Consider the following 9,331-nt stretch of genomic DNA (forward strand, 5'->3'; position numbering starts at 1 on the left):
AAAGTTATTCATCCTTAATCCTCAAACGTTAACCACAGAAAACCTAGTGAAATTTGTGCCTGTGAAATCTATAAAGCCCAAATGTTTCGATAATTCCTCACAAAACTGTGAGGAGTTAGTTGTTGTTCTCCACCAATTCGAAGAATTGAATATCTCTTGTGCTTTCCATGAACACAATGTGTGGTCTGAACAGAACACTGTACAGTTCAAATATGACTTATTCACACTTGTATTTTTATCTCTTGTCTAGTTCGTTAACCACTGTTCATAAGCTAATTCCTGATAACAGCTAATTGACATGTTGACAACCAAGTTTAATAAAACCCCAAGCTCTCAAATTCATTCTCAGTCATTTCAGTGTAATTTAGTTTCTGTCACCCAATATTCTCTTCCTGTGTCACCCTTGTATGTGGTCATTGTTCTGTACTTTATGTCCTTTAAATCATGAGCTATTCCCTGTCTGGTTTGATGCCTTCTGTAAATTTGATCTTTGGTTTCAGCCTTTGACGTGCAGTCATTATCATGAATGAGAATTGGGTGTTTTTACTTCTTATTTTGGTTGATCAGTGTGGTTATTTAAATGAATTATCTTTGGGACTGAGCAATGCAGTGATCGAGATCATAGTTTATCCAGACTGTAAACCATGAACTCAACTCAGTTCAAGATTAAAACTTTATTGCTGGAACAGCACAGCAGGTCAGGCAGCATCCAGGGAACAGGAGATTCGACGTTTCGGGCACAGGCCCTTCTTCAGGAAAATTTTCTGAAGAAGGGCCTGTGCCCGAAACGTCGAATCTCCTGTTCCCTGGATGCTGCCTGACCTGCTGTGCTGTTCCAGCAATAAAGTTTCAACTTTGATCTCCAGCATCTGCAGACCTCACTTTCTCCTCAGTTCAAGATTATGCTTTCCAATATATTTTCTGCCATCCCATACATGGAAGCACTGTCGCATATTACCTGGAGCCTCCAAAAGACTGTGGAGATGAGTGTGGTTGTTAACAGTGGGCTCAGAGCCCACTTCATCATGAAATTTTAATCCAGGCTCACAGTCTGTGTAATTCTAATGGAGTATTGTGCCATTGGGGGTGCTAGCTTTCAAATGAGACATTATCCCAAGGCCTCATCTGCCCCTCTCTCTCAGCTGGATGTAAGAGATTCCACAGCAATATTTCTAAAAGATCAGGAGTATTAATACCTTGCCGTTGTCTCTGTGGGAACTCACTTTGTGCAAATTGGCTCCCATGTTTCCTACTTTAAAACAGTGACTGCAGTTCAAAAGCTTTTAATTGTCAATGAAACACTTTGGGGTATAGTGAGATTGTGAAAGGTGCTGTACAAGTTCAAGTCTTTATTCAAGTGGAAAAGCAAATAGGATAACAAAGGATACTGACCACCTATCCTAGCTGTTGGATGGGAAGGTCAAGTAACCTTAACCTCAGCACGCTTGATAAGCTGTAAAAATGAAACCTAACTTCAGCAGATTGAAGTTGGTGAAAAAAAATCATATTCATTCCTATTCTAATATTTATCTTCCTAAGGCTATCCTATCTGTTTAAAAAAAAGTGGGTGGCATAGCAGTGATGTCACTGGACTAGTTAACCAAAGGCCATAAGTCAATACTCTGGGGACACAAGTTCAAATCCTACCATGGCAGGAATTTGAATTCAGTTAAATCCTGAACATAAACCTATTCACATGATGGAGATCATACCAACTGTCAGCCTTGCTGTAAAACCCCATCTGATTCACTATTAGTTCTGAAAGGAAGGATATCTGCCAATCTTGCCTGGCCCCACCTACATGTGACTCCAGACCCACAACAATGCAGGTGACTCATAAGTACCCTCTGTAATGGCCTAACAAAACACGTGGTTCCTTGGTAATTAAGGATGTGTAACAAAAGCCACCCTTGCCAGCAGTGCCCACATCCCATGAAAGAATAAAGATATTAAAACATGGTTAGGAATATTCTTTGATCTGTTAATCTGCTAATTGAAAGAGTATTGACAAAGATGTTGCGGTAATTTGCAAAATAGTTTATTTGTCAAGCTTTTCTAAATATTTCAAACACTGAAGGGATTCACCCAGGATAGCAGAAGCATAAGACATGTTTACAAGCTATAAATACATCAGGAATTAGGCAGATTTTGTCCGGAAATACAAAATAAAGATCAAAGTGATCAATATAACTAATGTTTTAAGCTGTATATTGTAGGTTTGGTCCTAAGACTGTAACTATGAAAGGATTGACTGGATGCTCATACCTTGCCCTGGTATAGGGACCCTTCACAATGAGTGTCCAATGAGTGTGCTATCCTATTGGAAGGATCACCACAGAATTACCTGTTCATGGTCTTCATTCACCAACCAAGTGTGGAAATGGTGATCAGAAGCAGAAATCTTCACTAGCTGTTATGAGCATGCATTAGCTGAGAAACGTTAAGGTGAGTCTCATCATTTCCACCCACAACCAAATTCAAATCAGCACAGATTGGAAGTCATTCCTGGGATTTTCCTGGTCTTTGTGACTCAAGAAAAAAAAACTTGAATTTATGTCGTGCTTTTCTCATTTAGTTCTAACATTTCTGAAGTACATTTGTAGTGTGATAACTGAACATGGAAGACAACAATAGATTACCCACAGACAGCAATGTGAGAAATTAATTTTTAATCAGCTTTGATTAAGCTGTTTAAATATTATCCAGGGAAACTCCCAACCTTTTTTTCAAATACGGCTTTATGATCTTTTGCACCCACCTGAATGGGCAGAGACAGGATCTTGCTTTAACATCTCACCCAAATGATGGCAATTCTGACAGTGCTGCACTCCTTCAGTATTATGGTGACATGTCAGTCAGTCTTGCAATCAGGTCCTGCACTCGAGGTAGAAAGACTGACGTGTCACTGAGCGAAGCTGACATGATGATAACAATAGTTGGAAATTCTTGTCTCTGTATTTTTTTGATGAGTTCTCCTTCACTACAAAAGAAATTCAGCTGTTCCTTTTCAACATGTGTAGGCCTCCTTTTGGCAACAGACCTGAACCCACATCCTCTCGGATGCCGAAACCAACCATGCCAGTAGACAGAAGCAATTCATCACTGGGTCGCAGGCAAACATCTCCAAGGTAGGGGTTCATGGTCATTTCCAGAACCTTAACAGCTCAGGACATTGGTGTGTTGGGGTTTGGGTAGAGTGCTGTATTATCTGATGGTCAATATGTTATGACAATGCTAGTCATGGGTTCCTTTAGGGATAAACCATGAGTTAACTGAGGAGAGATGATGCTCATTAGAGAGTCTGTTTAAATCTTCAGTTTTACGCCAGTGGTTCCAGTGCTTCACTTTAAAGCTCCAAAAGTTAACCTTAGGGTCCTTGGTAGTATAGTCGTTAGTAACCCTGTCTGACATGTAGAAGAGTGGGGTTCAAATCCCCAACGGAGAGGATTGAACATTTTTGTGTGCCCTGTGGTTGTGTAGTGGTAATATCCCGAACCCTTGGACCAGGATGTCTGGCTTCACATCTCACCTGCTGCAGAGATGTGCAATAACATTACTGAACAGGTTGATTAGAAAAATAGATTAAGTTAAAAAAATTAGTCCCTCAAGGATTGGTGATTTGGGGAGAAAAAAGTGGCAGGAAAAGAAGTGTAAGTTGGGTTTTAACCTAGGGCTCATCTGACGCGGTGGTACTGTCCCTAACTCTGGACCGAGAGATCCAAGTTCAAGTCATATCTGCTGTAGATATGTAGAATAATATCTCTGAACAGATTGATTAAGAAAATAAATTTTAAAAAAGTGCTGAGTTTTAGGAGTTCTGTGGGACAATGATAGTGTCCCTACGTCTAAACCAGGAGGCCCGGTTTCAGGTCCCACCTGCTCCAGGGGTGTGTAATAACATCTCTGAACAGATTGATGAAAAAATACTAATTGTTGGGCTTTCCTCCCTCATCTTTTGTGTCATTTGCCTTTGTCTTGACAGGGTCTACAGGTAAATTAATTAATCAGAAACACGAGTGATAAGTGGTGGTGAAAAGGTGAAGCATCCCATGGTGATGTGGTAGTGGGACAAGAGCTCTTTAGTTGTGTTCGATAGCACTTCTCGATGCCGGAAAGAGGTACTGGGGACTCTTTTGGTGCAGTACTAAGGTCTCTACCCCTGGCCTGAATGCTCCATGTTCAGGTCCCACCTGCTGTAGAGGTGTATAGTAACATCTCAGAACAGATTAGAAAAATAAAGTTTATAAAGTATTGGCTTTTCCACCCTTGTAGTCTTGAGAGAGATTTGGGCACCATAGGGTTTGGAGTGCATTATTATCCCCTCCAACTCTACTTTAATTTACCTTCCCCTTTATTTGTTGTTGTGGAGCTGCATGGGTAGCACTTGATAATTGTTCTTTTAATTTGCAACATGGGTAATTTGGTAGTTGTAAAAAGAAAACCATCCAGAGATTAAAGAAACAAAAATGCTGGGTTTTCAGGAACTCTTTTGGTGTAGTGGGTAGTGACCCTATATCTGAGCCAAGAGTTGGGTTAAATGTCTCTTGCTCCAGAGGTGTGTCACAACATCTCTAGAAAATATAAAGTGCTGTGGTTTCTCCCAGTAGGCAGTTGGTTTTTGGATAAAAGGATTCAGGTGTAGTGAACTATGGTTTAGCAATAAAATAGTTATAAATCCATGAAAATATGCAAATTCTTCAGCACTTACATAATCTGTTTGTCAAACTTGTGTGAGATGGTATGGTATGAGATGAACAATGATGTTAACTATATGCGATCGTTGTTGCAGCAGCAATTTCAATGAACTGATCAAAATTAATTTGTCTATGAGATTGAACGTCCTCTGAGATAAATAAAAATTCCAGTTTTGGGAGTGGGTACAGTGGGAAATTGAATCTACATATGTGCAGTACAAGTTCACTGAGACCCTTCCCATCAAATGCGTCATAACTCTGGCAACACCAGTAATCACACAGTGGAACAACTTCTCCTGTCTGTACTTGGTATAAAGCTCCCTGACTCCATGAGAAACTTACTCACATCTGTCCAAATTCTTGTCATCTAATGATCACTTTCAGGTTGTACAGTGTTTTGGGTAACAATTCAGTATTGGTGGGTTTGCATTATGATTGTGTAAGACATCAAATAGCAATTCACCAGATTGAGTTAAAACACTTCTATCAATGGGAATATTAAGTAGGGGTAGATGTTAACCAGGACATTGATTCAATACCACCTAGTTTACATTATTGCACATTCACATTGATCTATATGTGTATATGCTACTAATGCAACCGTTTCATTCATGTGCATCATTGACCAGGTCAGTGTTTATTGCACACTCCTAATGGCCCTTAAACTGAGTAAGTAGTGATGGTAGTTAAGAGTCAACCACCTACGTGACTAATAAGAAGCAGTAAAAACATCAGTATTGTAATCTTGTAGTATAGATCGCACTGACTGTTAATTAAATTAAAACAGCTAAACCATGTCTACAATGATTTCCACCAACTACCATTGAGTCAAAGCTGGGTAAAGTAAAAACTCAGACACCACTGGTGAAAAATCTTTAATCTAACTTGAAGCATCCCCTTTCAGAGAAGTAATTTCAATCTTTTGAAAGAAATATTGATCTTCATCTTTTTGTTTATCAGACCAAGTATACCGGACAGAAGACTTGATGTAAGTGTTTATTATTAACTGGAACAAATTACAATTCTTTTCTTATGTCTGAATCTACATTATATTTATTTTGTTATTTATGGAAGTTGAATTTCAAGGCTGTTCTCTAACAATACATATCTCTTTTCATTCTTAGGATGAAGAAGATAGTGAGTATACAATTATCAGATAAGTCTCTTTATCAATCTGGCTGTATTTGTGCTGAGGTATTCCTTTACATTCTTTATAAAAACAAAATTGCAGGATCTTAAATATCAAGTGGTATATTTGTGAAAATGTGAAACTCCTAGTTCCCAGCTCCAGTGTTATCAACTTTCAGAAAACCTTGTCAGTATAATTTTAATTCATTAGGCAGCAATGGCATGTGATTGATCATAACAAGAACACCGTGACATACTCCTGAGCTGGATTTTTCAATGAACTTTTAGAAAGTTTATTGAGAAGTTGCCAATTGGAGAGTTGCAAGTAAAGCTCACAGTAAAGATCAAGGAAGTGCACATAACAGGATAATATTCTTCCCCAATTCTCTTATCCTGAATGGAAAGACAATATTTTCAGGCTGGCCTCGAGGTAAGGGGCTAAAATGCTAAAAGGCTAGAATTACTTGTCCATATATGACCTGAGTGGCTTAATATTAGTAACAGAAAGCTTCAGAAACAGAAGACTGCAAAGAAGCTTAAGGAGCACAGGTTAAAAAATAAGTAAGCTTTGTTAGCAGTTTGTTTAAGGGTCTCATAAAGAGACAGTATCTAAATAAATTGCATCAAAGCGAAGGCAAAGGTTTGCCAGAAAGAAACCAAGTACAGCCATGCCACCTGAACAAGGGACAAGGGGGGAAAACGACAGGGACTATGGAGTCAAGTAGAAAGATAAGCAGCAGGTTAGCATGTGCGCAGGGTTTAAATTCATGGCAGATGAGGAATGAAGCAAAAAAGAAGGTTAACTTAGGTCATATTTCTAGAGATGTTGGAAATCATGTGGATAAGAAAATTAGCATAAAGGTGCTTTACCTGAGTGCTCGTAGTATTTGTAACAAAGTAGATGAATTAACGGCACAAATCATCATGAATGATTATGACGTGGTAGGCATCACAGAGACATGGTTGTAGGGGGTTCAGGACTGGCAGTTAAACATCCAAGGATTTACAACTTATCGAAAAGACAGGGAGGTGAGCATAGGAGGCAGGATTGCCTTGTTGGTTAAGAATGAAATTAAATCGATGACACTGAATAACAGAGGGTCAGATGATGCGGGTCTGTGTGGGTGGAGTTGAGGAACCATAAAGGCAAAAAACCCTAATGGGAGTTATGTACAGACCTCCTAACAGCGGTCAGGACCAGGGGCGCAAGATGTACTGGGAAATAGATAGGGCATGTCAGAAAGGAAAGGTCACGGTGATCGTGGGGGACTTCAATATACAGGTGGACTGGGTGAATAATGTTGCCAGTGGATCCAAAGAAAGGGAATTCATGAAAAGCTTACAGGATGGCTTTTGGAACAGCTTGTGATGGAGTCCACAAGGGAGAAGGCTATTCTGGACTTAGTGCTATGTAATGAGCCAGACTTTATAAAAGATCTTAAAGTAAGAGAATACTTAGGAGGCAGGGATCATAATATGGTAGAATTCAGTCTGCAGTTTGAAAGAGAGAAAGCAAAATCAGATGTGATGGTGTTACAGTTAAATAAAGTAATTACAGGGACATGAGAGAGGAACTGATGAAAATTGACTGGAAGCAGAGCCTAGCAGAGAAGACAGTAAAGCAACAATGGCAGGAGTTTCTGGGTGTAATTGAGGATACAGTACGGAGGTTCATCCCAAAGAAAAGAAAGATTATCCAGGATGGGGGTGGGGGCAGATAGGGGGTGGGGTGGGATTAGACAGCCATGGCTGCCAAAGGAAGTCAGGAAATGTATCAAAAAAAAAGAGAGAGCTTAAAAACTGGCCAAGAGCACTGGGAAATTAGAAGATTGGGAAGACTACAAAAACAACAGAGGATAATAAAGAGAGAAATAAGGAAGGAGAGGATCAAATATGAAGGTAGGCTAGCCAGTAATATTAGAAATGATAGTAAAAGTTTCTTTCAATGCATAAGAAACAAACGAGAGGCAAAAGTAGACATTGGGCTGTTCCAAATTGATGCAGGAAGAAGATAAGGAAATTGCTGAAGAAATTAATAAGTACTTTGTGTCAGTCTTCACAGTGGAAGACATGAGTTGGGATATAAGTAATATCCCAACAATTAAGGAGAGTCAGGGGGCAGAATTGAGTATGGTAGCCATTACAAAAGAAAAAGTGCTAGAAGAGCTAAAAGGTCTAAAAATTGATAAATCTCCTTGCCCCGATGGGCTACATCCTCGAGTTCTGAGGGAGGTGGCTGAGGAAATAGCGGAGGCGTTGGTTGTGATCTTTCAAAAGTTACTGGAGTCAGGGAAAGCCCCAGATGATTGGAAAATCGCTGTTGTAACCCCTTTGTTCAAGAGAGGATCAAGACAAAAGATGGAAAATTATAGACCAATTAGGCTAACCTCAATAAGGATGAGATTTCTAAATTCTTGGAAATGCAGGATTGGATTAGAACAAGTCAGCATGGATTTAGTAAGGGGAGGTCAAGGTTATTATCCTTGAACCTACGCTGATTAACTTATTTTAGTATCCTGAAGAATTTGAGATCTGTACAACCTCTTCCACTTAAAGAAGCGAATTCCTGATTCTGCATACCATAGGATGCCTACAGTGTCAGATTTCCCTTTTCCTGGGGTGTTGCCTGTAATTTTCTCTTGACATTTAGTATGATTCCTCTTAGACACGGTGGCTGAATTTCTGTTGAGGGATCTGGCTGTCCTTGTGCATTGAAAATTAGTATGCAGTGTCAGCGCATAATAGAGAAGGCAAATGGAATTTTGGCATTTGTTTCTAAAGAAATGGAGTATAAAAGTAAGGAAATGTTGTTGCAACTGTACAAGGCACCACACTTGGAGCATTGCATGCAATATTGGTCCCCTTAATTGAGAAGGGATGTAGTTGCATTGAGGGGACGGCAGAGGAGGTTCAGTATATTGATTCTACAGATGAGGGGTGTTCATAAGAGAGATTGAGCAGTTTTGGCCGATACTCACGAGAATTTAAAATAATAAGAGGAAATCTAATTGAGGTATGGTATGCAATATATTAAAGGTGATTGATAAAGTTGATATAAAGCAGATGTTCGCTCATGTGGGGCAATCTTGAATGAGATTTAGGATAAGGGGTACCAGAAATAAATCAGATACGAGGAGAAATTATTTCTCTCAAAGGGTTGTGTATCTGTAGAATTCCCCTACCCCAGAATGAAGTGGATGCCAGGAAATGAGTAAATTTGAGGAGGAGATAATCAGATTTTTAATTTGTGAAGGATTGAAGGATTATAGAACATAGAACATAGAACATAGAAGAATACAGCGCAGTACAGGCCCTTTGGCCCTCGATGTTGCGCCGATCCAAGCCCACCTAACCTATACTAACCCACTATCCTCCATATACCTATCCAATGCCCGCTTAAATGCCCATAAAGAGGGAGAGTCCACCACTGCTACTGGCAGGGCATTCCATGAACTTACGACTCGCTGAGTGAAGAACCTACCCCTAACTTCAGTCCTATATCTACCACC

The 9,331-nt window shown here is 39.7% G+C and overlaps 1 protein-coding gene across 2 annotated transcripts in view; it reads left to right on the forward strand.

The window, feature by feature from the left end:
- Positions 1 to 9,331, forward strand: part of LOC122556775 (lymphocyte cytosolic protein 2-like) — a 159,046-nt gene that overhangs the window by 103,954 nt on the left and 45,761 nt on the right. For both annotated transcript variants that reach the window (XM_043703923.1, XM_043703925.1), the window contains exons 13-15: positions 3,021 to 3,128; positions 5,655 to 5,682; positions 5,819 to 5,831. In XM_043703923.1, coding sequence (XP_043559858.1) covers positions 3,021 to 3,128; positions 5,655 to 5,682; positions 5,819 to 5,831 — 149 coding nt within the window. The remainder of the gene's footprint in view (positions 1 to 3,020; positions 3,129 to 5,654; positions 5,683 to 5,818; positions 5,832 to 9,331) is intronic.

This window comes from Chiloscyllium plagiosum, chromosome 14 (assembly GCF_004010195.1).
Source record: "Chiloscyllium plagiosum isolate BGI_BamShark_2017 chromosome 14, ASM401019v2, whole genome shotgun sequence".
NCBI lineage: Eukaryota > Metazoa > Chordata > Chondrichthyes > Orectolobiformes > Hemiscylliidae > Chiloscyllium > Chiloscyllium plagiosum.